The 14,493-nt window shown below is 41.3% G+C and overlaps 3 protein-coding genes across 3 annotated transcripts in view; 2 read left to right on the forward strand and 1 right to left on the reverse strand.

The window, feature by feature from the left end:
* Positions 1–3,837, reverse strand: part of LOC101295040 — a 7,530-nt gene extending 3,693 nt beyond the window's left edge. Inside the window, exons 1-8 of the mRNA XM_004297904.1 lie at positions 3,749–3,837; positions 3,333–3,491; positions 3,118–3,234; positions 2,926–3,010; positions 1,786–1,894; positions 1,614–1,681; positions 1,415–1,534; positions 397–1,337 (exon numbers count right to left, since the gene is read on the reverse strand). Coding sequence (XP_004297952.1) covers positions 397–1,337; positions 1,415–1,534; positions 1,614–1,681; positions 1,786–1,894; positions 2,926–3,010; positions 3,118–3,234; positions 3,333–3,491; positions 3,749–3,837 — 1,688 coding nt within the window. The remainder of the gene's footprint in view (positions 1–396; positions 1,338–1,414; positions 1,535–1,613; positions 1,682–1,785; positions 1,895–2,925; positions 3,011–3,117; positions 3,235–3,332; positions 3,492–3,748) is intronic.
* Positions 3,838–9,736: 5,899 nt separating this feature from the next.
* LOC101312918 (beta-amylase 1, chloroplastic-like) lies at positions 9,737–13,147 on the forward strand. Its single transcript, XM_004296501.1, has 4 exons — positions 9,737–10,526; positions 10,948–11,158; positions 11,768–11,878; positions 11,967–13,147. Exons 1-4 carry the CDS (start codon positions 9,919–9,921, stop codon positions 12,771–12,773), a joined length of 1,737 nt encoding a protein of 578 aa, XP_004296549.1. The 5' UTR covers positions 9,737–9,918; the 3' UTR covers positions 12,774–13,147.
* A 216-nt stretch (positions 13,148–13,363) lies between these two features.
* LOC101295328 (premnaspirodiene oxygenase-like) lies at positions 13,364–14,493 on the forward strand. Its single transcript, XM_004297905.1, has 4 exons — positions 13,364–13,814; positions 13,910–14,026; positions 14,295–14,299; positions 14,452–14,493. The coding sequence occupies exons 1-4, from the start codon at positions 13,364–13,366 to the stop codon at positions 14,491–14,493; spliced, it is 615 nt and encodes a 204-aa protein (XP_004297953.1).

A 14,493-nucleotide genomic window follows, 5' to 3' on the forward strand; every position in this document is an offset into this window, starting at 1 on the left:
TCCCCGACCACTTTCCATCCCCGGCGAGTCCGCCAAATTCCAGTTTTCCGACCAAATCACCCAAAACTTCAACAAAGTCAATCTGGCCGGAAAACTAAAATTCGGCGGACCCGCCGGGGATGGAAAGTGGTCGGGGAAGCTGCTGGAGTCGGCTGGGGTGGAGGCGCGCCCTCGCCGGCGCCGTACGGTGGCGAACGGACGAAAATCCGCACCGTAAAACAGTGCGGACGTCCGCACCTGAGAAAAGTTCTATATATATATATATATATATATTCGTGTAGAGATACAAAATTAGCACAACAAGCAACCAACTCACAACTGATGATCCTTCATGAAATATTATTGACCGAGGAACTGAGAATAAAGGCAGTGTCGAGGTCCATAACAGGAAATTACCTACAAAGTACGGCATGCGGAATAGTCAATCTTTCAGCATCAAGGGGAGCACACGGATCTTTCACATCATGTGGCCAAACTCTGAGCTTCACAGTACAAGGCAACTCTGCCGCCGCTGCTGCAGCTAGGGAGTTGGCAAGCTCCGATTGAATTCTGCTGACAACAGGTTGAGGCTCACTTTCACCGTTAGCAATATTATTGAATCCAGCACCCTCATTAGAGCCAGTTGTTGGCATCATATGAGAACGTGAAGTACGGTGCCGGGAACTAGATCTTCCAGTAACTCTAGGTTGGTTTACAGTGGTCGGTATTACTGAGGAAGTAATAGGAGCTGCGCTGTCCATCTCACCATTTGTAGATGGATTGTCATGGGGAGAATCACTTACCAGCCGCATATTCCGTTGGCTAGCTTGGGTCTGACCGATTAGCCACCCTTGCAAGAAAGGAAGTTCCCAATATGTTGAGTCACCAAAAGGGAATATATTATTACTTCTTCCTTCTGGTTGCACTTCCATAGGCTCTAAAGTACCCATTGAAGATTGAGAAACTTCAGTTTCCATTTCACTCAAGATCGGACTATTTCCCGTGTCTTCTGGCACTGGAGAAGAGCTATTTGGTTCGATAGGGGACAATAGAAGTTCATACTGCCCTGATGGAGTTGAATATGTTAAAAGCCGCACCGAAGCAGAAGGATCAACTCTCTGTTGCGCACTACTTGAACCAATATCTACATCACCACGCTGCATAGATATTCTCCCACTATCTCTAGCAAATGAAGGCCATATCAGGAACGGTAAAGACATAAGAGGTAGTCCATCTGCCAAACTAGAACGATCACTAGAATGAGCATCTGCCAAATACACAGTAGGTGGGGGATAGCGCAAGTATCCCGGAGAACTTGCAAGTGTCATCGAGGAATCTGATGAGTCAAGGTCATTGACCTATAAAACAGCAAAATGCTATAATTAAAAGACAATTAATCAACAACGCATGATAATGTGACTCCACAGATATTCACCTCAGCAGTTAAAAGGAAAGGAGCAGCATGAGGATGAAAATGCACAGCCCGAAGCGAACGTCGTGTCTTCAGTACTATGGTTGGTAAGTCTCCTCTTCTATTGTAGTGCCATATGTATAGCTAACACAAGATTTAAAGGAGTAAGATGTTGATAAAGAATGCAAAATGACTATGTAAAGTCCCAAATACACTCTAGTACCTTGTGACCTGATGCAACAGCAAGAAGCTCGCCTTGGGCATGGAAAGCTATGGAAGCAATGGGGCGTACTGTTTGCAGGAAAAGAACACTATAAATCACATACTGGACACAAATTTCATCTTCTAAGAATTAATAGTTTGCAAACATATGTATCATAATCCACGATAATTACAGAAATCACGCGATCCTATACACTCTGCCGTGTTTGAATCCCACAACCTCACTTCATGATCCAAACTTCCACTAGCCAGTATGTCTGGAAGCGAAGGATGAAACCTGACCTGCAAAAGCACAACCGCCTACTGAGATGAATACAATAGCTAGGTGCCAGTGTCAGATCTGCCAACCACTAAGTTGGTTATTTAAGTCTAAACACTCAAAACTGATTCCAACAATAGCATATTGAGATAACCCCGCTCGGAGATATTTGATTTTCTAGAGCCTCACAGTAGAGAACTACAGCATGCCTCTTAGATAGTTGTGACCTCGTGAGGTCTTGTTAGATCCAAATTATGGGTCAGAGATCAAGAAGAACATGGCTAGGTGCAAGTAAGTAGGTAAAACTATAGGGGAAATCTGGATTTTTAGGTTGAAGCAGGTAACACTTTTCTGCTCTATTAAGTCAAGCTGTAACCTTTTTTTTGGGTCAACAAGCTGTAACCTGGAGAAAGTATTTATGGGAAGGTGAAATCAATAAGAACAGGGTAGCCTGAGGATAAGTTAGCCAAACCTTGTCCCATTCGTCATCCTGAACTAAGCCCTATTCTAGAACTATCCATATGCAGAAATTGGAGATTTGGATGCATGAGTTACAATGTACATGACAGCAATGATGAAGTACCCTTCTTCATCCTCTACAGTGATTACGTAAGTCATCTACTTAATTGATATGGCTTTGTGCCTATCTGCTTAGAAGCACTATAATAATATAAATTAAAAAGCAATAGAAATCTCAACAGATGCACCTAATTACACTAACTTCACACTTGATTTCTGCTCTAATTATTAGTTATGCCTGGCTTAAATTGTTCAGGACCTTGTTATTACCAACAAAGCAAAATTTCAAATACACATCCCGCTATGTTTAGCGAGGTAGAAACTAGCACTTGCTCCAACAAACCTTATTTAGCAGGTTACAAAACCATAAGATCCAGAATGTAGAAAGTGCTTTACTATGTTTTAACAAGAAAAAAAAAAAAAAAAAACTACAAGTAAGAGTTAGCAATTACTTAATCTCCAGCTAATCAAAACAATAGTTCACACATCTTGCAGGACCTAACACCCAATCAAAGTGTGAAGAGTTTTAGCTTACCACCCAAGGTGTTCTGCGGTGACCAGTCAGCACCTTTAAGCAGCTTCCAGTTCGGCAATCAATGATTTTTACAGTATGATCTCCGCTGCAGTTACAACAGCATACACAAATTAGAATAAATTGACTCAAAACAAAGCATTGTCCAAAACACCAAGAGATATATATACATGCAAACTGCAAAGCAGAACTTACTGAGTCGAAGCGAGTGTCTTTCCATCAGGGCTAAAGGCTGCTGCAATAGTTGACCGCGGAGGAGGCACAAGCGGACAATACTTTGCAGATAAATGCTGGAGTGACTCTGCCTCCACCCTGAATCACCCCAATTTCAACATAAACCGACAACACAAATATCAAACAAACGCAAAACAACCAAACAGCAAAGAGAATCTACAAGAACGAGGCATTACCATGACACAAGCCCATTTCTAGCATCTCTAGCCGCTTCACACCTTGCGCCAACGGAATCAGACCGACTCTTAGAAGCTTTCCCCCATAGCTTCCTCGCCGAATGCTTTGTTTGAGGAGACACCTCTCTCCGAGCTAACAAGCTAAACACATTGCTAACACTGCCAGTATACATCAAAGCCAAATCAGCTTTAAAACCATCACTACCTAATTAATCTTCACAATTTCGCCTTACTAACTAATTTAGATCAGAGCCTAAATAAACTGAAATAACTGATTTAGATTGGAGCTCATTTAATTACTGAAATTTAAGCTCAGCTAGATAACATATGCAGAACTAGGACCACAGCACCAATTCAGCAATTGAATTATACAAAAAACCCCGACGAAAATCGAGAGCAGAAGAGGAATTGTGAACCTGTGCTTGGAGGGATTGGGCTGGGGAATGCGGGGGACGGAGGTAGAAGGAGAATTGGGCTCGTCGGCCCACAACGAACCTGCCCTCATGATTTTCCGGGCAAAATGTCATAATATCAGCTTCTCCGGCATCCTACGGTTCAGAATTGAGATGACCGCGATGAACAACTTCGCATGCAAGAATCAAAACCTGAGATCGAACAGGGGGAGGGCGGTGATTCGGTGCGGGCGGGTATCGGAGAATCGGAGATCTCGTTTGACGGGAAATGGAAAGTGTGGTGTGGCCGTGGGAATTTGGAATTGGGAAGAGAAGGTCAGGCCGAGGTTGGGGAGATTCTCTTGCTTTCCTTGGGTTTCTGTGATGGGCGTTTGCAGGGAGGGGGACCTAGGGACCTAGGGGCCCTTATGGAGGGGAGATTTGACTGTAATGCCCTTGAGGCGTAGGTGGGGGAGAGGGGCTTTGTGTGGGTTTGTAGTTGTCCAACCACGAACGACTATGAAGAGGGAAAATGCTATTTCTTCTCTATGATGATGAGGAAAGTGGCTGGATAAACCTTCTTTTTACTTGAAATTCTACTCGAAAGAAACCGGATTATTATACATCTTTTTTTCTGAAAAATATCCACGATACCCAAGCTAGAAAATTACATATTCTCTCTTTACCCGTTACATGTTAATAAAAAATTTATGATACAAGATTACAGTGATACATAGAATATGTCTAATCATTTAACAATTAAATTGCTTTACTTATTGAGAGCCTACAAACTTAGCATGAAAACTAAAGTTATAGGCAAAGTTTACAATAACAAAACTTAAATCTTCTCATTGCCTTTTTTTTTTTTTTATGGATAGAAGATTAGGCGATATGTGAGGGTTAAGCATCCTCCCACATTCTCATCTACATTTTTGCATGGTATATGCCTTTGAGCTCATCTATAGTAACCAATTTGGGGCGTCAAGCGTCCTTCCACATTTTTGAAGGAAAGGGGGTTACTACAGAGCCCACCGCCCGTCCGTTTAAATATTATTTTATTAAAATAAGAAAATAATACAATAGGGGCATAACCTGACCCATATTGAACAAAAATAAACTTTTCAAAAAATATATATAATACAAAGAAAACACATAGCGGGAATAACATAGTACAAATTGGAACCACAACGAGGGCCCAAAGGGAAACTAATACTATGTAAACCTGTAAGCTGAGAGACCTGAAAAATCATGACCAAAAAATTGTAACGGAAACTGTAGTAAAGAGTCCTACCAGATAGAATTCACCATGTTTGCGCCATAGTTAGCTAACTTATCAACAACTAAGTTACCTTCTCTAATGTGTGAAAAGTAGACGTTCATTTGACTCGCAAGATGCATGTACTTTATGTAGTTTGTACGCAAGCACCAAGGTCAAAGGCATCCTGAAATACTTTAGTAAAATCACGGATTTCACCTCCAACCATAAGTTATGCCATTATTTTTCTCATGCAATGCACACCGCCTCAATGACTGCTAACATCTCTGCATCTAAATCATTAGACACATGAATATTAGCTACAAATACACCCATAAATGACGCCTCACAATTCCTAAAGATACCACCATAACCTGAATGGTTATAATTATGAAAAGAACCATCCATGTTCATTTTCACCCAATGAAGAGGGGGATGATGCCATAACACCCACATAACCTTAGGGGCAGTAAACCGCAATAATGAGAGGCCCAAAAGGTTAAATTTGTCAATAATTGGGGATGAGAAGTATCAAAGAAAACAAACGAACCAGATTTTTTAAGAAGCAAAATAAGCTTTTGTTTAAATATAAGCTCATTGAAATCACCCCCTTTGTGTTTTAATCTATCTATTACGCTCCATCCACAAACTCCATAATAAATTGCAAACCAAAATGTACCAGAGAAATCTGGAAGAAGCAAAAAGATTAAATGTAAAGCTATCACCAAAAAGGTCAATCAACAACATACCTAGGTCAAAATGAAGCTTGTAAAGAGAAGCAACCCAATACCAAAGGGATAAAGAAGCTTCACAAGTAATAAAAATGTGAGTAGTATTCTCGACATTGGCTTAGCATAGATGGCATCTGGCGCATAAAATGGAACCACAACGTTGGAGGAACTCATCAGTGTGGAATCTGTTCAACAAGACTTTCTAGGTAACTAAACTTTTCCAAGGTTGAATTGCTTCATGCCATATTCTACATCCCCAAGCTACCACTAGCAACTGGAGCATAAAATGGAACCACAGAGTTGGAAGAACTCATCAGTGGGGAATCTGTTCAACAAGACTTTCCAATTAACTAAACTTTTCCAAGGTTGAATTGCTTCATGCCATATTCTACATCCCCAAGCGACCACTGGCAACTGCCCTACCAAGAAATTGTAGACAAACTTAGTAGTTAAGACTCCGAATTTTTCCAAAGTCCATACTGGCTGAATGGTTAAGATTTTTCAAGAGTGATTGTGAGATAAATTAAGATTGATGACAATATATTGAAGACTACGTTTAGATAAGCATTGGAGTAATTTTCTCTCAATATATTGAATGTGTATAATGATTTACATTGTTGTGTTTATATAGAGGATTCAAATGTTGAATCCTACCTAATAGGGGTGGAATTTTGAAACCGAAAACCGAAAAAAACCGAGCTGAAAACCAAACCGAAACTGGAAAAAACGAAACCGAATTAAGAAAACCGAACCGAACCAAATTGGTTTGGTTTGGTTTTTGGTTTCGGCCCTTGAAAAATCGAACCGAACCGAAAAACCGAATCTCTCTGAAACGACGTCGTTTTTTATCTTTATTTTCATATTAAATATTTGATTTCAACAATATAATTTTAGGTTTTATGTTCTATATAATTATATGTTTGTCTTTTCTAATATTTTGCTTTTTATTTTCGTTTTATGTACATAGAAATGTTTTAGGTGTCGTGTATGCGAAGTATGTTACCTCTAAAATCGAAGACCTTATTCTTGCGAGCTTTAGATGATAGACTTTAATATTTAATTTATTTTTCTCTTCTTTATTCAAATTTATGATTTTTAAACTTTAAAATTCGGAATTAATTTTGATGGACTTTAAACTATGGAGTCTATATTTTGTGTTCAAGATGAACTTAGAAGTTTTAAAATTATGGTTTCATGGTGTGCTAGTGTGGTCAATTCCCAATACTTTCGAAATTATTGAGTATTAAACTTTCAAAGTATATATTTGGTTTATAAATTGTTGGTTTGTTGAAAAATCATTGCCAAAAATTTTATTGATATATTATATGTGCTTATAAAAACAAGTAATGGAAGAAGAAAAAAAGACCTAAAATACGATAATTTTTTACTAAGCCAAAAGCATACAAATTTTAAGAAAAATTATTTTAAAAAAGAAGAAGAAAAACCGAAAAAAAAAAAACCGAAACCGAACCGAACCACAGTTTGGTTTGGTTTCCGGTTCAAGGTCTCAAAAAATACCAAACTGAACCAAACCGAACCAAATTTTTTATTCGGTTTGGTTTCCGGTTTTAGATGAAAACCGAACCGAACAAAACCGAACCCACCTCTACTACCTAAAACTGACAACAGTATGGACAAAGCCATTTACAACATGGTGCTAAGCCATGCTCTAGTGGTTGATAAAATAAGAGATCCTATTAGAAGCCATGTTGCTGCTACAATAATACTTGCTTTTATCAAACACCATGTTGTTCCAACAGTAACATCATGGTCCACTACATAACACCTTACTGCTCACTGCACAAAGCTTGTTGTGGTTTGTGCAGTGAATTAGATGTATGCACCATACTTCAATACTACGTACCTAGATAGAGGACCAAACAATCCTTACCCTAGAGTCTTGGATTCGTTAATGCGAGGCATATCGACATGGATGAGCATAAAGTACGTTATATATATTTCTAGCTATGACCATTACGTGTACTTGGATTTCTACAAAGTTATGAAGTAACATAACAACCATTTCACAAACCAATACGTCGTAGTCTGGATGATAAAGTTTCACGCTTGCTTTATGTTGTTCTTAGAGGCACACACATTTCTTATTTCAAAAATTCTTCAGGACACAAACTTCCTCTTACGACGACGAAAACGATGAAGGGATCAACCTTGTTCTAGTGATGCATTCACCGTCAGAGTTGGCCCCATTTACACCCAGCAGTCCTGCAGATTGTGCTTTGGAGCCCAACTATTCCACACTTTGCACAAATGCTTGGTAGAGCCTCGAACTCCACTCTAGTAACAGTATGTTGACCCGAATATCTAGTGACACACAACTATAGATACAAGGCCTAGGTGAGATCGACATCCACCAACGCCATAAGGACTAACATGGTCAACTAGTTGCTTAGCAAACTTATAATCAAATATTGTTATTGTATAAATATGAGAAAACCCATTGATCCAAACGAAAGTGTATGACGTAGAATTCCAACATTTTTGTGATTGTTCGACTAATTTTTTTTTTCTGTTGGGTAAGAATAAGAAAAAAAAAAGGATGGCGCTATGTGCACTTTGTAACGAAATTTTTGTTTTTAGACAATATCATGTCAGGCAAAGCCGAAGCGTTTGGCTTTAAGTAGTAAAGACATTTATAAATGACCTTTTATCTTTACTATTAGAAAGCCAGACACCCTCTTTTAGTGTCATGGTGAAACATTTTTTTTGAATTACCTAAAAAACCAAGATAATAGAAAATTCTCAAAGAATATAAACATAAGTTACTATGGGCATAACTGTAAACACCACTAGAATTTTATGGAGAAAAAAAATGACGTGGTTTGTTCCCACTTTTGACGGAGCAGTTATCTAAGAAATAAGATAATATGATTCATTCCACTTTAAGTGGAGTAATTGAAGTTAAACTTCTCTCACGTGCAGATGCACAGGTAAAAGATTAGTTATAAAAAAATAAAAAATAAAAAATATTTTTAACGAATTACAATTGAAATATATTTTGATTGGTAGTATTTCTAATCAAGAAATATAAGATGACCCAATGACACACTCGATTGTTGTGTATGTTGTGGTCAGATGTCCTAGTTATATTATCAACTTTTTCGATAAATCATAATCCATTACTCAATTTTATCCTCGTGACTTCAGCACTGGATCTATTGACGGTCAAACTCTTTCATTTCGCGACAATATTGTAATTCCCTTACCAATCTTATCTGTAGTCGGTGAAATTTGAAACTATAGCCTTCACTCACCGGCTCATCGACATCATGTTTGATGATTAATATCGGCTGTTGGTCGCAGTCGATAATTTCGAGCCTTACATTAGATATAGACCTAACTATATCCGCAAGTTGTGGGAGGCCGGGCGGATTTGATAAGTCGCAGTCCTCACCGTATCAGATGGCTCTCTCCCCTGCATAGCCTGCAATCGTTTTCTACGCTCTTATCTCAGACATTCCAAACAAATAAATCCTAAACACACTTCCATATGCTTCTCGAGTCCTCGACACCTAGCCAATATAAACACCTGGCCATGCATCACCTTCCTCCCCTCCCACTGGCCCTGAAATCCATTCCCCATCTCAAATCCACCGCTGGCCCACCACCCCTTATCCGCCGGCCACCTCCAACATGACGCTTACCGGAAAACCACGTGTCCCTCCCTCCTTCCGTGGACGCCGAAGCTGCCTCACAAAGCAAAACAACAAAAACGAAAAAAGACGATGACAAGCGCAAGCCAACTTTCCCATGTCTTGAGCCTAAAGACAGGACGATAAGCCACTCTCTCTCCGCCACGTGCCGGCCAACCCGAGAGCACCATCCCACCGTCCGTCGCATTAGCAGCCGCGGAGAGCGGTGCCACGTGGAGAGGACGGACACGTGTCGGGAAAGTAACGGTGTGGAGAGGATTATTTAATCTTGACGTGACCCATGTTCCAACCCGAGCTTCGTTCATTCTATAAATACAGGAGCTTCACCAGCCTCCCTTTTCCCACACAAAATCTTCAAAGCTGATAATCAAAATCTCAGACCGCAAAAGCTCACTGTGATTGTGATTCTGATTCTCCGAAAGGGACTAGAGGAGGCTACCAGAAACTTTCTTGCTTCTTTATTTTTTTTCTCGTTTCTTTCATCTTCATTGTTACTTCGATTTGTTGTTCCTTTTCGAGCTTAATTTCAATTCCAAAATGGCGTTCAGCATCACACACCAGATCGGAGCGCTCGCCGGGACGCCGATATCGGTGACGGAGCCGAACAAGTCGTCCGGCGAATCAACGGCGAGCGTGACCGCATCCGCGGTGCGGAAGTCACCGGCGGCGGGTCTCACGTGCAAGATTCAGAATCCGGAGGGGAAGGAAACCGGGATGTTGACCCCGCCGATGAGCCCGTGCCGCTCGCCTGTTCTCGGCGCGACCAGGCCGGATCTGTCGGTGGCGTGCCAGGCGTACGCGACGGAGGTGGAGGCGGCGCCGGTATTGGAACACGAGCTTAGAGGCCACGTGGAGAAGATAAACGGCGTGCCGGTTTTCGTGATGATGCCGTTGGACAGCGTCACGATGAACCACACGGTGAATCGGAAGAAGGCGATGAACGCGAGTCTTCAGGCGCTGAAGAGCGCCGGGGTGGAGGGGATCATGATGGACGTGTGGTGGGGGTTGGTAGAGAGGGACGCGCCCGGCGCGTACAATTGGGGCGGGTACAACGAGCTGTTGGAGATGGCCAAGAAGCACGGGCTTAAGGTCCAGGCCGTCATGTCGTTCCACCAATGCGGCGGTAACGTCGGTGACTCTTGCACGTGAGTGGATCCTTCTTTCTCGTTCTCTCATTTCCGCACTATTTATCATCTTCACGTTTTTCTTGATTGTTTGCTTTTCTATTTGTGATTCTCACGCGCGATCCAGGAGCGTGGCTGCACGCTCCTTGAAGAAAATGGAAAGATTATAAAGTAGTAGATTGTAGAGTCGGCTTTGCATACTAATTCTGCAGTCCTGTAACTGTCATATTTAGATATTAATCATATTATCATGATTAGGTGCTAATTCTGGAAAAGGAAAGAAACTAATTTGGGAAGTTGTCGAATATGAATTGATAGTTTTCATTGCTGATTTTGAATTTGTAATGCATTAAATGGGCGTTGAAAACATTTTTCTTCTTGTTGAATTTGGGACGTTAATACTGAGTTTTTTTAAAAATTCTTTTGTTGTTCTTAATTACAGTATTCCTTTACCGAATTGGGTTGTGGAGGAGGTTAACAACGATCCAGACCTTGCATACACTGATCAATGGGGAAAGAGAAACTACGAGTATCTTTCACTTGGCGTTGATACACTTCCAGTTCTTAAAGGCCGCACGCCAGTGCAATGTTATGCTGACTTCATGCGTGCCTTCAGAGACAACTTCAAGCACCTTCTTGGTGACACCATCGTGGTAATACTTCAGTCTTTTACCTTACTTATTGAATCTTGCCGTATTTATTGCTATTTTCTCATAAAGGGTCTTGTTATTTTGATTGGTGGAACTTTAGTGTATAAAACTTTATCGTAGCTGCTCTTTACATTACAGATACTGCACATATAGCTTTTTACTTTAACTGAATTCAACTCAAACCAACTCTGCAAGAGGATGTTGATAGAAACTGACTTGCTTTTGAAGTATTAATCTTGTCCTATTGGCTTTGCTGCAATTTGAACCATGAAAGTTGAACTCGTTGTGGATGAGGTTTTGTATCAACTATTTCTTTTTGATGTTTGTATGTTCAAATGCTTGAATAATTTGTTTTTTTTCTAGAAGATAGGACCTACTGTTTTGCTGGTAAACATGGTCTATATGTATTGAGCAACCTGACTTGTTAGTCCTTACATGATCTGCCCTAAAAAATAATGCTATAAACATTAGGGAATAATTTAGGATCTTTGTGGTTGATGAATGCCTGTTCTTTCAATAGAGGATTATAGCAAGTTTTCTGCAATCTTTAGTTTTCTCAGATTATAACTAATATATCTCCGACTTTGAGCTAATCTTTTGACGTGCCATCAGGAAGTACAAGTTGGAATGGGTCCAGCAGGTGAGCTTCGCTACCCTTCATATCCAGAGGGGGACGGGACATGGTCATTCCCTGGAATTGGTGCCTTCCAATGTTTTGACAAGGTAATCTATCTATTCTAGGCTCTCTCTTTCCGTGCCAGCAGGTTCTATTATCTTGAATTTGACTAATATTATATGTAAAATAATGCAGTATATGCTCAGTAGCTTAAAAGCTTATTGTGAATCTGAGGGTAAGCCAGAATGGGGTAGCACAGGCCCCACTGATGCTGGTCACTACAATAACTGGCCCGAAGATACCCCATTCTTCAGAAAAGAAGGTGGAGGCTGGAATAGTACTTATGGTGAATTCTTCCTTGGCTGGTACTCCCAGATGCTCCTGGACCATGGTGAGAGGATCCTTTCCTCAGCCAAGGCTATCTATGAGAATGAGGGCGTGAAAATCTCAGTGAAGGTTGCAGGCATCCATTGGCATTATGGAACCCGGTCTCATGCCCCTGAGCTCACAGCAGGGTACTACAACACACGATTCCGCGATGGTTACCTACCGATTGCTCAGATGTTTGCCCGCCATGGTGCCATTTTCAATTTCACTTGCATCGAGATGCACGACCATGAGCAGCCACAGGACGCCCAATGTTCCCCTGAAGGGCTTGTTAGGCAAGTCGCCTTGGCCACCCAGAAAGCAGGAGTACCGCTAGCAGGTGAAAATGCACTGCCAAGGTATGATGACTATGCACACGAGCAAATCTTGCAAGCATCAGCATTGAACATTAAGGGCAATACTGAAGGCAAGCAGATGTGCGCGTTCACATACCTGAGGATGAACCCGCAACTATTCCAGGCTGACAACTGGAGGCGTTTTGTGTCATTTGTGAAGAAAATGAAGGAAGGAAAGAACACTCACAAGTGTAGGGAAGAGGTGGAGAGGGAAGCCGAGCATTTCGTGCACGTAACAACACCTCTGGTACAGGAGGCTGCTGTCGCTTTGATGCACTAGAAATGCAGGAGTAGGCTTTAGCTAGTTTGCTTGTACGGTTCTACCACATCAAAACTAGTGGCGTATATTCCATATTCGAGGTCACATAATGACAATGTGTAATGGCTCCATGCCCTTGTCCTTTCTCTACAGCCCTTTTATTATTCGGAGGCTGTGGAAATCGGGTAATGGAGTATAGTAGTGTGTTCCATAAAACGGGCAGACACAGATGATGTGTCAATAGACTCAAATACTTAATTGCTCTTTCTTTTCTCTTTTATTAAGCTACATGATTGTAACTTTCATATGTGATCTCCTGTGTATGAACTAGTCTTTGTATGTCTGCTGTAAAATGCCATCAATGAAACAATTTGTTCACTCAGTATTTGATGCAATCTAGCTCGCTCGAGCGTTGTGTTGGACCGTTGGTTTATAGGCATGATCATATTAATTGGATCAAGTCACAAAAACGGGGTAACATGGCTATGTTTCTTGCCCCTATTGTTGATGCTTGCCTATTTGCAAATTTATAACTGACCAGATTGAGATCAGCATTTTTATTTTATATATCTATTTGTTGATTACTGTTTATTTACACTGTTCATCTACGGATGCCACTCTCAGTTCTAACAGCTTTGGGCCTGCTTTTTTTTGTCAGCCCAATCTACAAGCTCCGCCTTGGCACCAAGCTCGCTGTCATCATCACCTCCCCCTCCCTCGTCCGCCAGGTCCTCAAGGACCATGACGTCATCTTCGCCAACCACGACGTCCCTGTTGCCGGCCTGGCCGCCACGTACGGCGGTTTCGACATCGCCTGGACCCCGTACGGCCCCGAGTGGTGGATGCTGCGGAAGGTTTGCGTGCTCCAGATGCTCAGCAAGACCACGCTCGACTCCGTCCACGATCTCCTCCGCAAGCAGGTCCGGCCAACGGTGGGGTTCTTCTACGGCCGGGTCAAGTCGTCGGTGAACGTGGGGGAGCAGATGTTTCTGAACACACTGAACGTGGTTACCAACATGCTGTGGGGCGGAACTGTGAGGGAGGAGGCACCTGGCTCGGGAGGTAGTTCCGGGAAGTGCTATCGGAGATAACGGAGCTGCTGACGAAGCCGAATGTCTCGGACTTTTATCCGGGTTTGGCCCGGTTTTACTTGCAAGGCGTGGTGAAGCAGATGGAGGGAATTGTGAAGAGGTTTGACGCGATATTTGGAAAGGTGATAGACAAACGGCTGAGGATGGAGAAGGAAGGTGATAAGGCTGAGAGGACTCAGAGGAGTAAAGATTTTCTGAGTTTTTTTTTTTACTGCGGTTAAAAGACGAGAGAGATTCCAAGACACCGCTTACTATGACCCACATCAAAACCTAGTACGTTGTGTTTATTTTTTTAACCTTTCATATGTATTGAGGGATTAAATTTTGAGCTTAAAAAACAATTTTACGTATATTGACACTGTTAAGAAAGATTTTGATTTAACTTTGACCTAACTATTGTTACTCATCTGTGTTTCTATTTTTGGTTTGTTTTGTTATTGATTCTATCTAGATGAGGTACTTGATCATACATGTAATTGTTTGTACAACAGTATCTATGAATTAAACGACTACTATCATTTATTTTAATAGCATAAGTGCGTGGTTTGTGAAAATATCTACCACAACCAATATGGTGTTACATTCTTGGTTCTTTATCTCTATTTCAGCTTGATGTGGGAAGAAGAGGATCCTCCATGGTTGAAGTGTGA

The sequence above is a fragment of the Fragaria vesca genome, linkage group LG4, assembly GCF_000184155.1.
Source record: "Fragaria vesca subsp. vesca linkage group LG4, FraVesHawaii_1.0, whole genome shotgun sequence".
Taxonomy (NCBI): domain Eukaryota; kingdom Viridiplantae; phylum Streptophyta; class Magnoliopsida; order Rosales; family Rosaceae; genus Fragaria; species Fragaria vesca.

Excerpts from the sequence above, each read along its gene's own strand:
- LOC101295328 (XM_004297905.1), top strand. The coding sequence starts at position 13,364 with ATGCCACTCTCAGTTCTAACAGCTTTGGGCCTGCTTTTTTTTGTCAGC. Across the intron at positions 13,815-13,909 it reads GGAGGCACCTGGCTCGGGAG|GCGTGGTGAAGCAGATGGAG; the intron begins GTAGTTCCGGGA and ends TTTACTTGCAAG.
- LOC101312918 (XM_004296501.1), top strand. The coding sequence starts at position 9,919 with ATGGCGTTCAGCATCACACACCAGATCGGAGCGCTCGCCGGGACGCCG. Across the intron at positions 10,527-10,947 it reads AACGTCGGTGACTCTTGCAC|TATTCCTTTACCGAATTGGG; the intron begins GTGAGTGGATCC and ends TCTTAATTACAG. Across the intron at positions 11,879-11,966 it reads CCTTCCAATGTTTTGACAAG|TATATGCTCAGTAGCTTAAA; the intron begins GTAATCTATCTA and ends AAAATAATGCAG.